General features: G+C 38.3%; 1 protein-coding gene, 3 non-coding genes and 1 pseudogene across 6 annotated transcripts; all 5 read right to left on the bottom strand.

Moving 5' to 3' along the window:
* Positions 1-1,064: 1,064 nt before the first annotated feature.
* LOC103702153 (mannan endo-1,4-beta-mannosidase 8-like) lies at positions 1,065-4,657 on the bottom strand. Of its 2 annotated transcripts, none has more exons than XM_039124364.3 (6): positions 4,412-4,657; positions 4,027-4,297; positions 2,866-3,060; positions 2,238-2,360; positions 1,847-2,058; positions 1,065-1,732 (listed from the first exon to the last, which is right to left on the bottom strand). In XM_039124364.3, the coding sequence occupies exons 1-6, from the start codon at positions 4,597-4,599 to the stop codon at positions 1,294-1,296; spliced, it is 1,428 nt and encodes a 475-aa protein (XP_038980292.1). In that variant the 5' UTR covers positions 4,600-4,657; the 3' UTR covers positions 1,065-1,293. The 2 variants fall into 2 exon arrangements, with proteins under 2 accessions (XP_038980292.1, XP_017697071.1); XM_017841582.5 differs by having other exon boundaries at positions 4,027-4,306.
* Positions 4,658-10,218: 5,561 nt separating this feature from the next.
* LOC103702228 (eukaryotic translation initiation factor 2 subunit beta-like) lies at positions 10,219-20,026 on the bottom strand (annotated as a pseudogene). The gene is made up of 7 exons (XR_016396088.1): positions 19,762-20,026; positions 18,801-18,856; positions 18,414-18,519; positions 18,208-18,265; positions 15,536-15,678; positions 13,196-13,280; positions 10,219-10,477 (listed from the first exon to the last, which is right to left on the bottom strand). The product of XR_016396088.1 is annotated as a eukaryotic translation initiation factor 2 subunit beta-like (transcript).
* On the bottom strand, positions 11,120-11,202 carry LOC113462419 (small nucleolar RNA SNORD34). The gene has a single exon (XR_003384692.3). It is a non-coding gene; the product is annotated as a small nucleolar RNA SNORD34 (small nucleolar RNA).
* Positions 12,054-12,138, bottom strand: LOC113462421 (small nucleolar RNA SNORD34). The gene has a single exon (XR_003384694.1). It is a non-coding gene; the product is annotated as a small nucleolar RNA SNORD34 (small nucleolar RNA).
* Positions 12,515-12,599, bottom strand: LOC113462420 (small nucleolar RNA SNORD34). The gene has a single exon (XR_003384693.4). It is a non-coding gene; the product is annotated as a small nucleolar RNA SNORD34 (small nucleolar RNA).
* Positions 20,027-21,762: the final 1,736 nt, after the last annotated feature.

Raw genomic sequence — 21,762 nt, forward strand, 5'->3', positions numbered from 1 at the left:
CAATGGCCGGAGTCTGTCATGGCATGAGAGGGGAAGAGAGGAGAGAGAGGGGGAGATCAAACGAGCTCATGGTGATTTCGTCGGTCTGGATTTATTATATTTTATCACAAATATTTTGATTTAAAAAAATATATAGTTTAAAATAATTTTCTGATGGAGCTAAAACAGCTTTTTCAGAATTTTTTTTTTCAAAAAACTACTTTTAGCTTTTGGCCAAATTAAAACAGTTTTTCAAAATTTTTATCAAATACTTCTATTTCATCTAAAAGTATTTTTGGAGGACATAAATTAATTTTTGGTCCTTCAAAAATCTTACCGAACGGAGCCTTAGTCTAAGGAGTGATGAGGAACAACTCTGATAACCTACTAGATTTGTGATGCAGGAGGAGGTAAGTCAATAAAACTTCTTTCTGTATGACCTAGAGTTGGCTAGAAATGTAAAACCATTTGCCTACGAATCCATCCACTTGGCGACTCCATCTTCTAATAAATTTGTTTTGTGAAAGGTGGCAAGCTTTGGGTATAGATATATATATTCGTTAGATGGAAGGGAGGAGGAGCTTTTGTAGGGACGCTTTTGGGGTCGTCTTCTAAATGGCTTTATGGAGACCAAGTCATCTCCTCACACTGCTTTTTGATGAAAATCTCCTTACACTTCTTACATCATTTGCTTGTTTTGATGACCAAAATACGATACCAAGCCCGTGACTTCCCCGTCTTTTGTTCAAACATTTGGTGCAGAGAACAAGGAGATTAAGTGACCATGGATGACCCATAAGTAAGGTTGTAAAAATATAAATAAAAATAAGTCTTGATATAAATAGATATTATTTTACACTAATTCATATTTAAATAGTTCATTGGTTTCTTTTTTTTAAAAAATAGTTCACTAATTTGTTAGTAGCACGATTTCCCAAAAATTAGGAGCAAGTATATATTTTACACACATAATGCAGGCACCTTTTCCCATTACTGGTTCCACTGGAAAAGCCTTCCCCGTGAGCAATGCGAAAATGGTTCAAGGGAGCAAGACCTCAGCAGATGTTGCAGTTCTAAGAGCATTGTTTTTCATAACCTATAACCTCACCTTTCTTATATTACACAAAAGAAATAAGCTTCCACATAGAATAACAATGTATATATGTTTCACTCTGGCTCTTTATTTGAGACATACAATTCACCTGTAGTCGATCGTCACATTAAATTCAAAAACATGTACTTTTGATCTTTCAGTCCATAGCTTATAATGTGTAGTATATTTCTCCATCTTCCCTCTTGTAATGAGACATGACATCAGAGTTCATCATGTGGGAGGACATGGTTCCAATCCTCAGAACTCTTCTTCCTGCAACCCCAGTGGCACCTCCAAGAGCACCTGGAATTGAAGAGCTGAAGCCTCCTGGAGTGCAGTGAAAGGATGCTGGAGGTGGAGGGAGACCTGGAGGGAACCACAGCATAGCCATCATCCATGTACTCAGCACCTTCAGGGAAGAGCTGCCACAGAAGGCAGCCGCCTCCACTCCCCCCACTCCTTGTGGAGTTCAGTTGGGTGGTGCACACCGTAGTGATGAATTTGTCTCTAAATGTCAAGTTAAATCTATCATCCTTCGAAGATACACCGAACTCCCCAAATATGACTGGCATTCCAAGCACATTCTCTGAATCATCGATATGGTTCTGCATCCAAGTCTTCACAAACTGAATGTGCTCATCGGTGATCGAATTTGATATCCTTCATAAGAGGTTAAATTCAAATAAGAAATCCGTAAGCTATATGTGCATGTTTTTAAGTTTTTGATGCGTTAAGTAAATGATTGCTAGTTCTTGCTGGGGTCTGAGAACTCACCAAGAATCCGGGTAGATATGCGCTGAAGCAAAATCGATACCCAAAGCTCGATGGTTTCTAATAAAATCGGTTCCTACTTTCCCTGCAAAAGTGTTGGGATTGAGCTGCAAGCGTTCGGGAGTAGAGGGACCGTAGAACCCTTCAGCTCCGATTTCTAGCAGGTGCAGTGGATCAATGGACTTCACATGAAACGCCATCTCTTGTATCCAAGCCTAGAAAAGCCCAAAAATTGCACCCAATAATGCTGCTCTTAAGATTTAGACTCATATTTATATGCACAAACTTGAGCATATATATTTGTAGCCTGAAAGATCTCTAACAAGTGGATTGGTAGCTATACACCATCAAGAGAAATAGCTGTAGCATTTGATGCAGATGCAGGAACACACACCTGCAGTTTATCACCCGAGGGATCGGAGAGACAGCGCGGTTCATTCATTAACTCCCATGCGAAGATCGTTGGGTCATCCTTGTAAGTAATATTCGTGTATGTATTGACTCTCGTGAGGATGGCCTGACTCAGATAAACAAGCAATGAGAACAAAAAAAAAGAAAGATAATACAGTATTACAAAAAAAAAAACAAGTTCATGAATAAAATTAATCGATCATGATAGGGTAATTAATCGTCTGAAATTGATTCAGACTATGGAGAATGCTTTGGTGGTTTGGATTTACTGGATGCATGGGTTATAAGAATGGTATACTGTAACGGCCAAATCGAGTGGTACGGAGCGTACCGTACCATACCAGTTCGGTATCGATATTCGGTATGGGTAGTATATCGATACTTGGTACATTCAAAAATTTCGTACCATCCTATATTGTATCGATACTGTACTAGTGTGATACCGGTATAGAGTTCGGTACTGAGACGGTGAATTTTGGTTATAAAGTTCCTTCTATCGTTTATGAATGAATTATTAGTTTGTTCCTCAAAAAATGGATACGGTGCAGCAAGCAATATCATGCACCGAATGATTTAGTAGACCAGAAATCAAATATAAAAGCAATGACTACCTCGACATGAGCTTTGTAATAGCCTTTGACGGTAGGATCGGAGAAGAAATCATCATCAGAAGTTAGGTTCAGGCCAGCAGCTTTTCCCCATTTCACGTACTGTGCTTTCCCTCCATATCCCTCCCAGTTGTTTGTTAATGACAGGATCAGCCTGATCTTATATTTTCTTGCTTCGCTAACCACAAAATCTAGTGCCTGAATAGAATGGAGGAGAAAAGGGCAAAATAACTTTTTATCATAAAAGAACCATCCATAATTTAGTTGGCATCACTATAGAATTATGATAATTGTAAAGTTTCTGAATCAGAAATAAACTTAATATCCTTCTTATTATCTTTTTCTTTTCTTAAAGAGAGTATCTTTATTATCTTTTCTTTCTTTCTTTCTTTTGTTTGAGTGAAGAGGATGGAAAGCCCACCTAAAAGGTATTTAACTTCTTTTTTTATTATCTCCTCAATACTACTTATCATGCAAATTTCCCAAGGAACGAACAGCTTATATTTGATTGAGAAGTCGCTTTTGCTGTCATATTCAGTGATATCACTTGCTTACCCTGCAAATTATATCTATCAAAAGATCATATATAATCTGTGGCTTACAAGTTATTAGATGATTGTTGAACATCATCACTTTGTAAATTAATAGATATCATACACAAACAAACCTGTGCTTTTAAGAGCCACAAATCATTCCTAATTTTGTTATGCTCTAAATCCAAGATGGATCATGGACCTCCTAAATTTCCCTAATATTCAGTACATTTATAAGCATGCATCCCAAGACCTCCACAATATTAGATGGCTGCTCTCATGTTATGCAGGTGGGCTATCAATAATCACCATGTCATTAAGTCACTTTTTCTAGAGATTCCGACCAATCACCATTATGTGACATTAGGCTGACGTACTGGCTATACAATATAAATTTACAAAAATTGCAGTGCTATCACTTAGCAGTCCATCTTAATAATTATGATTATATTCTTCTCAGAAAATCTAACACCAAATAAAATATCGATATATGTGACCACCAGCTCCAAGTTACCATTTGAATCTGCCAACCTACAAGATTTGTGGCCACACTTTAAGATACACCTACTTATATTCTAATACTCGTGCTGCATATTAGTGCGCATTTGATGCATGTAGAATAGCATATTACCTTGAAAACTTCTTCATCATAAACTGAAGGAGATTTCTGAAGAGCTCTCCACCCGCCATCGTTGAATGCCCAAGTCCTGCACACAGTGTAGCCAACTGACAGTGCTTCCTGAAATACTTCAGTGACCTTTCTCCTGGTGGACTGGTCGACGGCAAAGATCATCAACCAATAGGTGTTGAATCCATTAAAATAGAAAGGTTGGCCTCCAACTACAAACTGGTTGCCTTTCCTTTGCACCATCCCCCATCCTTCATCCTCCATGCCATCGAAGCTATGAGTCCTAAAAAATTTCAAATTAAAGAAGCTCAACAGTGCCACCAAACACTGAAGCCTAATAAATTCTGCGAGTTGAGAAGCAATAAGAGGAGTTAAAAGATAGACTGACCACCCATGACCATAGCTTGAGAAAGGAAGGTAGTCCTTCATGTCATCCACCATGTCCATATTTTCATGAACGTCATGAATATGGGCATTTGATTTTTCAATGGAAGCCATAAAGTTTATTACTAGAAAGAAGAATCGAAATAGAAAAGGGAGGAAGGTTTTGATTGTTTTGTCTTGCATGGTGGCCATAGTTCTTTAATCACTCTACTAAATGCTTTCTTGGGATCGCAAATACTTTCTCGGTTTTGAGTTATTTATATATGCGCAAAGAGGGATCAGGCTTGCACTGTAGTTGGAGAAATTTGTGGACTTCAGTTGGAAGCAAGACAATGCGTGTGAGCTCACACTCTTGTTGTTTGAAGTATTTGAACAAGTAGGGTTCAAGAAAAAGGAGCGGGTCCGGTCAGGGTTATATGAGATTCTTTTTGAGAGGAATACGATGTTGTTGTACCCAGATCTCAACTAGAGAATCTAACCGTCCGACGTGTCAAATTTCAGGCCTTAAAATTGCGCGCAAAGAAAGATGTCTTTGGGAGGTAAGATAAAAAAGTGGGGCCCATCGCTATTCAGCCGTGGCGCCAATCCACGTGGCAGCTTACGAGTTTATCACCCTTTCACGTCGCGGCTGCCTTCGCGGGAGAGGAGTTAGCGATTTACGCAAAGGTTTCTTTTGCACTTAGGCCCTTTAAAAATTCTGATGTCATCACTCATCATCCCCTCTTTAGTATTATTATTTTTGGCACTTTAAGTGTCACCCTGAACGGTGGGAAACTTGGTTAGACAAGCAAGCATTTAAAGTATTAGAAGAGCAAGACATGCTTGGATAGGAATTAAAAGGTCAGCAGTGCATGCACAAGCCATTTAGCCCAAGCAAGTAGGTTTCATTGGTCGCAAGTTTGAGCTTCATGGTGGTTGTTACTTCTAATAGGTCCACCGAGGTGGTTTATGTATGTTAAACTAAAGTTAGGGTAGATATTATGGTTCATTATGAGAGAATAATAGGTTGGGAATAATTTATACTGTATTAAGGAGAAAAATTGGTGAGATTTTTACGAGTATTTCTCTGAATGCATGAATGGGTTGAAATGATAGAGATCGGCAGGCTAAAATCACATTGTATAAATTGTTTAGACAAACAGGGCAAAAAAAAGAAGAAAATTTTGTCAACAAGAGAGCAAGAAGAAAAAGAAAAAGAAGAAGAGAAAATTAGCGAAAAATTTGAAAAAATATTATAATATTCTAATAACAATAAGGTCATCGGCACTCGATAGAGGCAAATCAAACTTAAACTGGAGCTAAGATATCTGGTTCTCGTAAATATTGTTCATTTGAGATTAGTTTTGCAAAATTTTGAAGATAATTTGAATGAGTTGATTCTTTAGATGTTCAAGAAAGGATCAATTTTTATTTGATAATAAGAAGCGAACTTTTAACGAGCAAACTACTTTAATTTTTCAATATGGAATCAAAACTCGGTACGTATACCAGCAAGTTGGAATCATGTCCTGATGAGATCCTATCTCAATTAACTCATAACTTACAATACTCTACGTGGCCCAGTGCAACCTGACCTTTTTGATGTGATCCAATTTGACCCATTCTAACATAACCCAATAATAAATTACCATTTAACAAAAGAAAAACAAATTAATCACCAAATTAACTGAGTAAAAGAGATCAATGACTGCTAAGAAAACTTGACTCTCATACTCCAGCCCAACCCAAGATAAAGCTCTTACCTTATAGGCTCTAAGCCTCCAACCCACGCCCGGTCATGTAAAATCCGGATCAGAAGATATGATATGAAATCCGTCGAATGGAAAAGCATTTAACTCAGACATGACCGAGCACACCCACGAAAATTATACCACAAATTGGTTTAGCTCTATACCAATACTTATTAGCCATTTTGTCGAAATTGTATTAGCCAACTCATCGTAGCTACTCCTTGCATGTAAGATGGTGAGAACCACAATCTTCTCACAAGTTCGAGCTTTTTGTTACTCGCTCATGAAACTGGACCGACGGACAATAAAATTCAAGAATAACCGATCTTATTATACCACTTAATTAAACACAACAGAGAAAGGGAACAACCATTCTTATATTTTACCATATAACTTGCGTATTAAAATACCAACGAATTGAAAGAGGAAGCAGCCATTCTTATTAGTTGAGGTCACTAGTATCAATATAACCATGGCAACTCTTTCAGAACGCATGCACCGGAGAGAGATTTCGTGATCACGCACGCACGCAAGCGAAACGCAATTTTGACTGTTATTTAGTGAAAAAAAATGGATACGGAGGACAATATATAGAAGGTATCAAAGCAAATTGGTCCTCCTAGTGATCCCATCCCATTTCACGAATTACGCTTAATATTCTAAGTTCTAAGCGTGCCCAAAGGTCCCAAACGAAGGACCAGATGATTGGAGACTAGTTCTATACGTCTTACCTGCATCCATGTGTCAACCCTTTCATCAAACAGTCGAGAAGATCCACGCACCAATCCCTGTGAAAAATATTACTTGTAAGAGGGGCCAAGGAGGAGCAGACCCGAGAAGAAAAGGACATCAATATATTTGAATTAAAAAATGAGAAGAGTAGAAGAAGTTGTACATGAAATAGCTCAAATCAAAGGGTATCCAATGCTCGCTCCGGATATTTCCTTCCTCTCTTCCTGTATTGCTGATTAGAAGGGAGAGAATTGAAGAGAAAAGAAGGATGCAGAGAGGGAGACGCATGCCGACTTGCCAAGTAGCCATGATACGTGTAAGCAAGGAGAATTTGGTTTCCATGCAAAAATAAGAAATAAAAGGAAGGGAACGAAATAAAAAAAGGAAGAAGGTTTGGACGTACTTGGGCCGGTGTCCTCACATGCCAGTTTCTCAACGAGTAGGCTGGCCTTAAGTTGGCTCCATTCAAAGCAAAAAAAAAAAGATGGCAGATGAGTGCAAGGCATTGGCGCTAAAGGATAAAATGTTAGAAGAAACGGTCGCCGCAAGTGCAATGGTTTCAGATGGCTCCATTAGACACTGAAGCTGTGGATGCGAGAAATAAAATAGCAACTAATGGATAGATCTGATCCACAATTATTAGGAGTTTGTTAGTTTGATAAAGAATTTTTTCCCTCGAGGTATAATTTGATCTTCAATCTTTGATACAATGGCCAAGAGATTTGCCAACCCTTTTTTTTTTTCTTTTTTTTGAGAACTAGAATTTGAGAAAATCTAGTTGAAAATTTACATGAAGCTGGTTGTTAGCTCTTCTTCCTCGAAACAAGTAAAAATTGGGATGAGGGCAGGATGGTAGCTAGATACACGCATGAGAACAAGCTGTTTTGTTTTTATGGAAAGCATTGTTGGACTAAGCATATCTTGATGTTCTGCATCTTATCATAGAGTTATTTGTGGAGATTGAGTGGTAAGCCTGGCCCTCTAACAACTCAAGTTGGTGAGGTCATGATGCAAGCATCTCTCACCCATTCTGCAAAGTGAATGTCGATTCAAATAATATTTAGTTGTACCATGAAATATATATGCTGTAACCTTTGTATCCCAGTAACTGTGGAAGCAATTGCACGATGCTCTACTTCAGTGCCATAATGGAATCCTATGTGCTGTTTTCTGCAAACCAAGATACAATATTAGAACCTGCAAATATTGGTCGCATCAACCAGTCTATATCATCCCAGTAGCTTCTAATACCCAAGTTGTCGAGGTTTGATGATGATATTCTGCCAACTGAATATTTATGTATTTAACAAAACATACAATATTATAAGAAGAAAGCAAATCGACTTTAATCTTATCTTTTCCTTCTGCAATGATCTCACCCGGCGATTCATGAAAAATAATCTGCAACTATCACTCAACTCACACATGTATAAAACAAGACAATATGTGGTAGTAGATAATCTTATAGCACAACCATCAGGCCTTTTTCTTCTTTTGCAAATATTTTTTTTTAGAGAGAGACAGGGGACTAGTGGGGGGTGTAGGGACACACATCCTTGTTGCTAGGGACGGGGGTATGACCACTGGAAGAACACAGTTTACCATCCAACCACTTCAGTTGTCCAACCATATATCTATGCGGCGAACGGCAGGCTATCCAATGTCATCTACTCTTAAGGCCCTGCATCGCAACTTCTAGCAAACACCACATCCATGCGACCCACAAATCATGCATGGCATGCCTCACACGACATACCCCGAAGAATAGTGACTTACCAGGTACCAACTGTTGGGGCAAAATTGAACGAACATTCCGATTACAATCTTGGCGGATAAAAGCCTCCCATTTTTAGTTTAGCTGATACTGGTGCGACCTGGTCAAACAGGATGAAGACGAGCACCACGAGGAAGCATAGAGACCTCTACCTCGAGTCGGTGAACAGGTGCAAGAGAACCACCGAGGTGGTAGCACGGTAGAAACGGAGCTTTGATTTTGCCAGAGTGGCTCAGGTTCGAAATACGCAAACATCGATTAAATGTAGGGACCGGATGTCCCCCGTATGATTTATCCGATGAAATTGCTATCTAGTCTACCAGTACTTAGGTGGTACAGGTATGACGTACTCACACATTGGGTAACCTACGAATAGAGAAGGGTATGAATAAAATTTGTCTACATGCATCGAACATTCTTCTGCGGAGGGAGGGCCTAGTGTGGGATTGCTACACGGGAGAGGTCTTCCTCTCCTTCCTCTTCCCTTTTTTTCCAGAAAAAAAAAAAAAAAACAGGTGCAAGAGACTGCAGTTGCTTTATGCATTTTTAGAGTCGGCTCTCGCGTCAGCCTCCATTATCAACAGTATTTAACAAAATGTTGGGAGAGAAATTGGAAGCTGCCTTCGTTCATTTTCTCCAGCTGTTCTCACTTCAGTTTCACTTATCAGCAGTTACTCACTAGGGCAGTGTTTGGAAGGTCTAACACCCTCTCTTTTGCCCATTGGAATCCAATGCCTAATAATGCGACCACACCAATTAATTAACTTATCCCTCCAACCAAATGTACAAAATTCCAATTCCGCAAATAGCAGCAGTCTTACTGCGATTCAAGGGGGGAATTGATGAACATCAGCTGCAGTTCAAATAGGGAGAGCCGCATAACATGCTGCCACCTTATCAAAGGGGGAACGAACTTACAAACTTGTGAAATGTGAGGCTTATATGATCAAATTTAAGTACAGCAATTACAACTGCTCAGCATCGAAGTTCTAATTAAGACCCAATTGCATGTCAGTCCTCAAACAGAATGATCCAATCTTTAGTTTGCTGGATTCATACTAAAGATAAGCCAAACAAATTTGTCTGCTATTAGAACTCCTGAATGGCACAGAGTCTCTGCTCAGGGATGTCTAATGGAAACTCAGGTATTTCACGTATAATTTGCTTACAACAAACAACACCACTTGCGTTCATCCTAAAAATTCACCAATGGCTCACAGGAACATCCAAAATAAGAAATAAATCGGAATGCGGTAGCAAGTAGAAATACACACGAGTCTACAGCTTCTCCAATGCCTTTACAGCCTATCATCCACCTACGAGAAATACTTGAACAAGGCTCCTGAAGAATGTCAAAAGCACGAGAACCAGGTCACAAAAGATATGATACAAGAGACTTCATACAATTGGTACCTTTTGTCCCACAAACAGTGAAGTTGCAAACACCAAAAATGAAGCTAAAAGGCTGAAACTCGGCCTGAGAATTTCTGAATCTCATTCCACATCATAAGGATCTTAACTAAGGTCTACCATGCAATAATTATCTAAAATTACCAAAAGGCACCTTCAGCAATATGCATCACCAGTCAAACTGGTTAAAAATTAAAATCAAGTACATAAAACATATAAAGAGAAGATTATAGCAAAAACTCGAGGACAAAACTATGAGCAAATTTGAATGAAAATATACGGGTGAAACACCACTACATTTGTTTCCCAATGGTCATGGATCAATAGAAATAAAGAAAATACATAATCATGTTCCTGCCTTCCGACGTCCGACTCTAGCAACAAAGCCAGCCTTAATGGGTGCAACCGACCTTGCAGAACCACACTGAAAAAAAGAAACAAATTGATTCAATGAAAAAAAAGGAATTTGAATATCAGACTCAGAAGCCAAAAATACAGAAACAACAATTCACTATTCAGAAACATCAATTGCATCAGAGAACCAAGAAAAAACTGCAGATTCTTTCAAAGAAAAAATGTTTGAGCAACAAGAACCCTATGCTTACGGGGAACAAAAATGATGGGTAAATCATTCAAGCTCAAACAAGCTAATACAATAGTTAGGTTCTTTGATGCTATGTGAGCTAAAAAAGAACAGGACAATAATTAACTACAGTATGCATGGCAGCTTCTCTATACAACTTTTTTCGGGATCAAAACATGTATAATTCACCATTTTTTTTTTCAATATAGATTTGGTGCCCTCATGTAGGTGCTTGTTTAAATAACATCAAACTGAAATGTTAGAGGAATTTGAAGGCACACCTTTCTGATCACTACTACAAAATATCCAATAAGAAAACTTATATCTACTTAACCTGGTACTCCAGACAACCACTGCCATGACAAGCCTGATGCAGTCAACTTGTTTGCACTCAACTGATGTATATAATAACTCCCAATTTCTGCATAATAACAGAACAGCAAACTTGTAAAAGAGAACCATAGCACAACAGGTCAGCAATGCACTGGCCTCAGGAGGGTAGCAAACAATTATCACAATTTAGTCAAACAATGTAGGCAATAATTTTGCAATCATTAAAGGCCAGTACAGAGGGCTGGGATGATCACATGCAAAACAGTAAAAGCAATCTCTGCAAAAACAAAAAAGAAGCACGGATGAGAAAAGGTGGAAACTGAGTATAAGTATACTGCCTTTTCTAAGATACCAAGACTCAACCCAATCTGAAAAAAAATTATCAAAGCCAAAAAAGCAGTCTAAACTGTCAGAAAATCCAATCTCGATATAAGACCTAAGTGAGATCCTCCAAACGGAACATGAACCCTTGCAAATCTGGAAGGTCTAAATCATATGAACAACATGTTGGAGTTGCAAGACACAACACATTATGACATGCATGCCTTGTATTCCATCCAAGAGCCCTCAGAATGATATGATATTCTTATCAAACAAATAAATCAAGCGATCTAAGCAATATACTAGCTGATCATTGTAGGACTTTTATTTTTTTTGGGGGAAAAAAAGGAGCTATATGCAGTAACATGAACCAACACTGATTAATAGGCAAACAGGAAGTCCCAAAAACTAGTCAGCGCTTTCTAAAATATTCAGACCCAACCCAACTTTAAATAAAACTGACTGGACCTAAAAACAAATGCATTCAAATGATAACAGCAAACCGATGTTTTTCAGGAAAAGACATAAAGAAACCCCCCCTAACACACTCAGGCAATGACAGGAATAAAAGAACCTGATATTATGTCCCACTGGTGTCAGATTACAATCATGAGAGACACCAAACCTGACAGTGCCTCTGACATGCCCACGTTCAGCATGCATGCACGCACAGGGAGAGAGAGAAACACACACACACACAGAGAAGGGGGATAGGGGTGGAGAGAGGGCAGATTAGGGCATCAATTGGCTGTATACCCTTTAAGAAGGACTCAGAATCACAGTACATTCTTATCATACAAATAAATCAAGCAATGTAGGCAACATATTGGTCGATCATCATGGGCCTCATTACATAGGACAGAAGCAGTCACAACTATCCAAACTGATTTTTAAAAAAGAAAAAAAAAGAAATAGGATATGGCCAAATTTATAATGTGTTTTCTGAGTTACGGATCCAAAGTCAAAGGACTCAAAAACCAAACAGAAAGGATGAGAAAAATAGTTGGGTCCAATCTGTAACAGCAATCTGAACTTTTGAAGGAAATAGAGGGGAAAAATGACACCCAATTCATTGAGGTAGTGAAAGGACTAAAATCTAATAATAATGATGCTCGCGATGTGGGGCATCAGTATTGAAAGGTCCAAACCCTATCTGACCTCTTGAACCTCTGAAATATCTACCCATAAAAACAGAATGATTTTTTTTCTTTTTGATTTTTTAATGAAGGCCTCAGAGTAAAAGGAGATTCTTATCATACAATTGAATCAACCGATGTAGGCTATATAGTGGTTGATCATCATAGGCCTCATCAAGTAAGGATTGAAGCAGTAAAAAGAATCCAAAATAGTTTTTTTAAAAAAATAGAAATAGTAAAATCCCAGAACTACTAAATTCCCTTTTCTGCCAAAGCCAAAACCAAACCGACTGGAACTGAAACATAGTTGGATCCTAGCTTTAAGACCAATTGTCATTTTGAGAAAACAGAAAGGGAAAAGAAAGCCACCGAATTCGTTGAGGTAGTGAAAGGACTAAAATCCATTCATATTGATCCTAGTGATATAGGATATTAGTCTTAAGAGGTCTAGACCCAATCTGACCATTTGAACCTCTAAAACACCTAACCATATAAAACAAAATGAGTTTTAGGATATTTTGAGGTTTTCTCTTTCCTTCTCTTTTTGTGTCTTGTGTGTGCTAGGAGGGGGTACGTGCATGCATGATATCAGTTCCTTAAACTCCCTCAAGATATGTAGGCACTATATTGGTCAATCACAACAGGCCTCACCAAACAAAAAAACAAGACAAATGCAGCAACAAGTACGCTGATTGCCAAGTGAGTGTGAACAACAAATTTCAAAAATTTAACAAATATATACAAAGAAAACAATAACTCAAGTGGCTACCTGCTCACAGCGGAGGAAGAGAAACGGTTTTCCTTAGAAAGGATTGTATCAGGACTTTTGCAGCCATTGCATATGACATACTCATCTGGGAAAAAAGAATCAAAATTACACATTAAAGATTACCAACATCCTTTTGGGACCAAAAGTACAGAAAAATTTCCAAGTAGTGTTAAAGTGTAACATAACAGCACCATTCTGGCAAAATTTAAGCTCTATAAAAACTTAGCACCAACATAATAAACTATTGGCATCTATGGAGAAGTTCATGGTATTTTCAATTTTATACCGTTTCTTTTGTCAACTTCAAAGTCTGGAGCCTAGATAGTATCACATTACAAGGCTTTGCTTCCTCTTCTCCATAATGGAAAGCACCCAAAACTTTGAAAGCAAATTATTAATTTGCATCACATTTATGTGTGAGTTATCCAAAATTAACAGCGAAGCAGTCAATTTATAAAAATATAAACCCTCACGAATGATATTGCTGTTGACATTTTCACACATCATTCAATTTTCATGATGTTGTCCTTCACATTGGATAGCTACTTGTGCGGAAGTATTTGCAAATACTAGGTGCACTTTATACACTTCATATGATTGTGTTGCCATAACTAGAAATAATAAACTGATCATATGTGTGAACAAGTACAAACTGGCATAACTGACCAATCCAGAAGTCGAGCAGCATAAATCTTTCTCCTAACAGACCAGGCAGTATTATAACATCACTAATAATTAGTCCTTGCAAAAGTAAAAAGGTAGTAAGGTACTCATAATGATTTTAAAATGTGACAATTGCTTACAGAATTGACAGGCATTACAACTTTTACTTAAAAGATAACATTAAGACACTTCTAAAATAACATGATTTAACACATTTAGGGCTCATTCTTTGGTGGGTAAATATCATAGGAAAGTTGGTCACCTTTTTCATTGACCAACTTGCCCATGTTCTTATGCTTCTCTGTATAGGTAAGTTATTTTCCCAAAGGTTGGGGGGGGAGTCTTATCCACTTAGGAGGTGGGTAAGTCATTTTCCATCAGCTGAAAAAATAAGTTTTTTATTTTATTCTTAAAATAACCCTAACCCTATGTAATAATATTAATTATAAAATATATAACATAATAAAATATAATATAATATATATAATATTATAATATATTATATTGTATTCTCTTTATTATATTATATTATATAACATTATAAACATAATATATTATATTCTCTATATTATATTATGTTATATATTATTATATATTATACTATACAATATAATAAGATATAATATAATATAAAATATAATATAACCTAAAATGTAATATAATATAATATTATTATCATATAATAATATGTTACTATTATAATATAACATATTATTAACAATAATATATTTTTATTATAACATATTATATTATATTATATGTAACATGATATAATATAATATTATCATATATATTAATATTTATATAATAATGGGTATAATGAGAAATATTGATAGATTTTAGTAACTTACCAAAGAAAGTAATAATGCAAAAAAACTTAGGTAATAGATTCTGGAGCCATTTTTCAATGCATAAAAGAATATGGGTAAATTATTTTTTTGTCTAAATGTTGTGTGTAAAATACTTACCCAGAAAAATACAGATTCCTGGGTAAGTTTTTTACCCTCCAAAGAACGGCCCTTAAGGATATATGCATAACATATCATGTATAATCATCTGTCGATCGTTTATAATATATTAATGGATGGTAAACACTTTTTTTTGGTAAGAGGATGTTAAGCACTTTTAAAACTGTAGTAGATGATGGAAAAAGCTTGTGTCCTTGTTTTTTAGTTTTTATCATAATCCCCCACATATCATTCTAATAGCTTTTCAAGATTTCTTATTTTTTGAGCCCTTTATTCTAGGCTCCAGTCCATTTCAACTAAAATGCACCAACTCGAGGATGGCAATTTAAAACTAGCATGATGAAAATCTACCCTTCCTACTGGGCAGGAAAAGTCTTTTATGATGAACTATTACTTCTATGAACATAATGTCTCTTTGGTTCTGCTGATGTCTCCGCCTTGTCAATACATTAGAATAGTGAAAATAACCAGAGTTACATTATATAACAATAACGGTTGGCTGAATATAACTAACACACAGCACGAAAACAATTGCTGCCACACACACCCAAAAAAAAAAAAACTTAAATCTGCCAATAACAAATTACTCATCAAAAGGTGCTGATATATAAGTAGACTTCCTTCAAGGTCATAATAGACAATAAGAAAAATGTAACAGTGCTATATCACTTCAAAAATGTAAGTTTTAACATCAGGATAGTAAACTTACTGACATATCTTCTAAGGATACCCTCAAAATTCTTTGGAGCAAACCTTCCCTTGATAACCAATCTCTGCTGCCCATCAAGGGATCCACTCGTTCCCATCTCAGCAAGTAAGAAAGTCATAACATGCTCAGGTTGCCTGCGCATCCTGGACACCAATTAAAATCTCATTATTATGTGAATAACCAAAAAAATGTAGAAATGGAAAAAATAAAGACAAAAAAATTACTAGATTTTCAAAACGTTAAATTCAAAAACAACTGTCCTTCAAGCATGTTATATTCATCCATGGTTAGTGAATATGTTCAGGATTCTATGCACGGAGATTGTGCTGCATATGAAAGTGACAATCTCACCAAAGAGGAAAAAACGAAGAATAAATCTAAAAAAACAATCAAACAAGCATCCAGTTTATGTGTTGCAAAGGTTCAAATAACAACAATAAGGAATCTCTCTTTTGCTTGGTATACAAAGAAAAACTGTAGTTCACAACCAAGAACAATCAAGTTATATCAAACATATAGTAGAACAAAGACAATCCACATAACCTTGGCTTAAAAATGGCAATCATAAATGACTCTAGATAGCCGAGTCCAATTTCCTGATATTGCAGCATTTTTTGAGAATAATAATGCATCTAGTTTATGAAAAATCAACCATCAGTCATGCAACATCAGATAATTTTGCCTGACTTGTATCTCAACCTATAATCTATATCGCATGATTTAGGAGTGACGAATAATGAGAAACAATTTGACACCAATCGGCGCATGATATTGCGTCAAAAACCACCAGAGCAGGATGGTATGACCAATACCATATCGTTCTGATGCAAAATTGGCATTGGTATAAGTACTAAGTTGTTGAAACCGGCTATATCAATACATTTTCGATACCGATCTGTACCAATCCATATCAGCAGTACCGTATTGGCCATACCGGTTGGTACTGATGGATTTTAATTTTTTTGCAGTTATCAATTTCGGTACTTACTGTTGATACCGGTACCATATCAGTAAGATGAAAAAATCATAGTCTTCAATACTAGTATTAAAACCTTGATAATGAAGGCCGAGAAAGGCCAAAATTTTTCATAATGCACCATGTGCCGCAGGATGGCCAGTCTTTGCATATCTCTTGACCACAAAATTGCATTTATGCCCCGAAACTTCATCAAAAATGTTCAACAAAAGGTATCATATCAATTTTGAATAGGTGGCAAAGATGTTCATGCTTAATTCCATTTTGTCTCATTAGCAGTACAAGGAAAAAAAAGTATTCCAAAAAAGGCGCTTGTATCAAATGTATGCCAAGATTTAGAAAAACCAACAAAAGGAAAAGTAATGCCAGGTAGCTCTTTGTTGTTCTCACGGTGATAGAAGATTCATACTTAGAAGCCAAGAATTACAATAAGAGTATTTGTAAGAGTAATATTGTGAGGTAAGGAACCGCAAAGTTCTTATTCATTATCAACACATTGTAGTCTAAAAAATATAAATGAGTAAGATGTATTGAATTTGGGAAAACTTCATATCAAATGTCGTGAAACTTCAATCTAAGGTGAATACACATATCCAAAGAAAGTTTATCTTGAATCCTATCAGTAGGATTTAGCTCAAATTTTTTTCAATGCACAATACATTATAGGTCATTCCAATGAGACCTGACACCATTGGTCAAAATATTTGAATATATAGATACATATATTCAAATATATGCTCAAAAAATCAAAGATTCTTCTTTACATGGTCCATCATGCATATTCAAGACCTAATTCAATCACTACCATACATTATACTCCCACTCACAATCTATTATACCGGTACTGGGCACTGTACCAGTTGTCTGGCGACACGAGTCGATGCGGGCCACACTGTGCCATGCTGGGCCTATACCGATACAGAAGAGGGCGAACGCAGACCATGAGAGAGAGAAAAAGAGAGAAGGGGGAGAGAGGGAGGGAGAGAGGAGGCTGGCTGAGGGTGGCAGAGGCCATCAGATTCCTCTCCCTCCCTCACTCGCTCTCTTTTCTTTTCTTTCCTTCTCCCTCTCCCTCTCTGGTGACGGCATCTCGGTTTCGTTGCCGGAGCCATCCCGGTCTGCCGCCGATACGGCTCGAGATGCCCCAAACCGGACGGTTTGGGACAATTCCGCCGACCCCGCTCCCACTTCGCAAGCTCACAACATTTGTAATCAAAACTCCCTAGGAGGGGAGGGATGGGGCTTTAGATAACTTTTTGTTGTTTAGGTAAACCTATTCCAACCGCTTTAAGTGCACTATAATTAGAAACAATTATATATATCTTGGTCGGGAACTCAAGGTGAAAACCCACTCGTTACTACTAAATCTCTCATTACTACTAAGCTGGAGATTGCTTGGCACAAATCCTTAGATGTTTCTTTACTTAGCGAAGGGCAAAACTTACCCTGATTTAGCTTCCCTAGATACCTTACTGTGATCATTTCTATGAAGCAATTCAAAAATTAGCATGTTACTAGTTTCTGAATCACTTTTGTAAATGATCAATATAATTTAGTTTGTTAGTAATGATACAAAGAATGGTATTAGGAATTAAATACTAAGCACTAGGTACTTTTGCACCAGTTATAACCTTTGTGTTATATGAAAGAAGATGTTAAAACATTAATGGAGCAACTAGCTAACAAAAAGCTATACAATTCCATGATAGCAAGAACAGCAAAAGCCAATTCCAAAAGATCACCGGAATCAGCAACTGCATCATGAAAAACACAGGTAACTTCATAAATTGTCATCTTTATGCATCATTAAAAAAAAATCATATAATTATTTAGAAATATACTCATTCTGCCCACCAAACTCGGCTCTAGAAACATTTTTTACCAGTTCAGGTACAAGCGCACCTGTTAAATTTTCAGTTTTCTCAGCTAGTTTATCCACATCATCGGCAGGATCCCGAATTACCACCTTCTTCTTTTTCTTCTTCTTTGTAGGATCAAAGGGGGCAACCTACAAGAAATCACCATGAATACATGACATTTGATTTTTTTCCCCACAAAGAAAAAGAAACAAAAACACAATTATCCCTGCAAAATTGTCGCAAGTTATTAGAGATGCACTAACAAAAAAACCACAAGTGTGATTCTTATTGCCATTGTACAACATTAACCCTAGTCTTACAGTAACCAAGTATGTGTTCTGCACTCAAACAACAAAGCAAGCCTATGTCTGATACACAAAGAATATATCTTTAAAAAAAATTGATGAAAAAAGGACTACAGAAAATTTACCTCCGGCACCCCCTCCTTCATCTCAGCTGGGTTTTCTTCAGCCATATTAATCGTCCCTTCAAAATGCATTAGGCGAATTAGCTAAACCTATTTAAAAAAATAAAGGCATAGTTAATTTCTATTCAATAATCTTAATAGTGCTAAAATTTCAACAAAAAAAAGGGCACAGTTTGTCGGGTAACAGTGTTCGATGACTTCAGGTGGGTTACATCTAGCTAATTCAATCAATGAATCATGAAGCAAGAACTCGATCAAGACTAAAATTGTTTGATGAGGATCAATAGTGGGTTTCAGGGATGCTCAGCAAGAGCCAAGGTGATTGGTTTGACAGGCTGCTTAGGTACTATAGTGATTCAGGGCTTCTTTATTTGGGCCAACTTGGATTCATACAAAAAGGAAGACGGACCCTTCACTAGAGCCCATGGACTAGGTAGAGAGAGAGAGAGAGAGCAGAGATGGTTTTTTTTTGGCAATCATAGAGGAGGAGGAAGGCCTTATCTTGTGTCTCTAGGGAAGAGGAAGAAAACAAGGGAAAGAGAGGGTCGTTGCATCCTTCTTAGAAAGGGGAGAGGGAAGGTCAGAGATGGTGGTCTAAAAAGCGACAGCACACGACGATGGTAGGTGGCAGAGAGCTGCAGGCCGGGATGGAAGCCTGACGAAGAAAAGAATCCCAAAAATAAAGCAAACAAGGGATTCTTGCTCGATAAATTTGGATGCTGTCTTGCTCATTAGCAACCATGGCTCTACTATGGAGGTTCATGGATGGATCAAGGCTCACGCGAGATTCATCAATAAGGAGTGGTGGTGGTGTAGGTGGTCAGAAAAAGAGAGAGAAGATGACCAAAAACAAGGGTGGGACAAGGGGTTTCTCCTTTCGATTGATTTTCGGCAAAGCGAAGCATGCAGCGGCAATTCAAAGCTTGGAGAAGAAGGGTAAAGAGAAAGGAAGAAAGAGCTTTATGCCTTGATTTTCGGCAGGCACAAGAACAGGATGCTGAAAATTCAAGGGAATAAGAGGGAGAAAATGGGGCTATTCTCATTGTTGGAGGGAGGGGTAGGCTCTATTTATAGAGAAGCCCGAGGGCTCCCGCCGCCCCAGCGCTCCCGCCGCCCTGGACCTTCGACTTCCAGCCGGCATTGTCGAGAGAGAAGAAAGGATGGGACACTGTCGGGAGACTTTCATCCATTACGCGCCAGCACACCCAACTTTGGCTTGGCTATATAGTCGGATCGATCAAGCAGGCCGAGCCCCGACCAGGCCGTCACACTATATTAATAATCTGATCCGTTCGATGCGATCTATTAGCTTGAAATTATTTATTCATCAAAAATTATTTGATTTAAAGATCTTTAACCGGCGCTCGCAAAATTAGATAGTTTCAATAATATAAAATATATGTTTTTTTACTACTACATATGTAAATTAGAGATACCTAACTTATATGAGTTTTAATGTGCAATTAGTTTAGAAATAGTAGATATCGAGCATCTCAAATTACTAATATAGTATTACCAATATAGTATTGATGGGGGGCAAAATGGATCGTCCTGCTCGGGACAAAGGATCATCCCATTCCAGTCGAGCAAACTTCGGCACCGACCAGACCGAACCTCGGCTCTGCTAAGAGCCGAAGGCTCAACCAACCTCGGTCGAATCTCTCCGCTGCTACGACCTGCAACAATCTCTTCTTATGCTTATAACGACGTCCCGGGCTCGAGCTCCGGACACCTTGTTGCGTTTGCTGCAGGCCGAAGAGCCTCTTTGACCACAGGACTATATGCCGATGCGCTCCGACCAAGCTCGGAGCGTCTTTATACACGTCGACACGTCTCGACTCAAGCTTGAGGCGTCCTTACATTCGCCGACACGTCCTGATCCGAGCTCGGAGCATCCTTGATATTCGATGACGCGCCCCGAACCAACAACGTACCCCGATTTTCGTGCTTGAGGCACTCTACCGAACAAACCTCGAAATCGGAGAGACTAGACCAACCTCAGCACCCGCCAAGCCGACCTCGCCAAATATATTATGCAACTTCTTAATGGACTTGATCTTGCCCACAACCGCATCTATAAATGTGCTCACATGGTCGTACATTTTAGCTTTATCGTGTCATACTTTGCTTGTCGACCAACGACAATTAAAGAAAACGTCAAGCTTTGCTTGCTGATTTTCCGCGTCGGGGTTATGGATCATCTTGTACATGGCGGCGAGGTTGTCCGAATCCGAGCGGAGGCATGAAAACGATGACCCTGCGACACGAGGGGCCGTGGAGCAACGGAAGGGACGGGGTCGTCGGGTTTACCGGAAGCTCCATTTCAGATACGCTTCGAGATGCGAAAATGTGCTTGCGTGGCATGTTCTAAAAGTCTTGCTATATGATCTTCTTTACAAATGCCTGTTCCATGGTAGGTTTTTAATTCGGTGGGTTGCTGGGTGTTTTCGGTTGGACGTGACGAGACTTCCAGGAGGTTCCTTCGCGACAACAGCTCCATTTCTGAAGATGAAGGGAGAGTTTAAAGCAACAGACGTTACAATTTGAGCACAATAATTGTTATTTAAAACCTTATTATTACTTACCAAAAATATTATTTTATACGTAAAATAATATCCAATGAATCGATCCCAAGTCAAAACGATACTTTGTCATACAAAACTAGCATTTATTCTTTAGTACCAAAAATGTTATTATCTGTTGCTGGAAATTGGACCCGGGGGCGGCCGCGAACCGAGGAGGAGGAGCTCCGGTGGGAGAATCGGCGGACGGCGGTTCGTCGTCTGGCGGCGTCCTCCGGGAGGTGGCCTGTGAGCGAGAACGGCAGGCGGTGGATCGTCGGCGTGCGGCTCCTTCCGGGGGAACCTGCAAGAAGCCGGTGGCCGGGCTTTCCGGCGCCGGCCCTCCGATGCCTAAGTCAGAGGGGGGCTTAATTTTGGAGAAGAGAGAGGGACTGTATTTCCAA

This window comes from Phoenix dactylifera, chromosome 8 (genome assembly GCF_051530095.1).
Source record: "Phoenix dactylifera cultivar Ajwa chromosome 8, Ajwa_hap1_PhDact_Kaust_v1.1, whole genome shotgun sequence".
Lineage (NCBI taxonomy): Eukaryota > Viridiplantae > Streptophyta > Magnoliopsida > Arecales > Arecaceae > Phoenix > Phoenix dactylifera.

Bases quoted from the DNA above. Each gene is read 5' to 3' on its own strand.
- LOC103702153 (XM_017841582.5), bottom strand. From the start codon at position 4,599: ATGGCCACCATGCAAGACAAAACAATCAAAACCTTCCTCCCTTTTCTA. The intron at 4,307-4,411 runs GTCAGTCTATCT...GAAATTTTTTAG, and splicing joins TCAAGCTATGGTCATGGGTG to GACTCATAGCTTCGATGGCA. The intron at 1,733-1,846 runs GTGAGTTCTCAG...CCTCTTATGAAG, and splicing joins CATATCTACCCGGATTCTTG to GATATCAAATTCGATCACCG.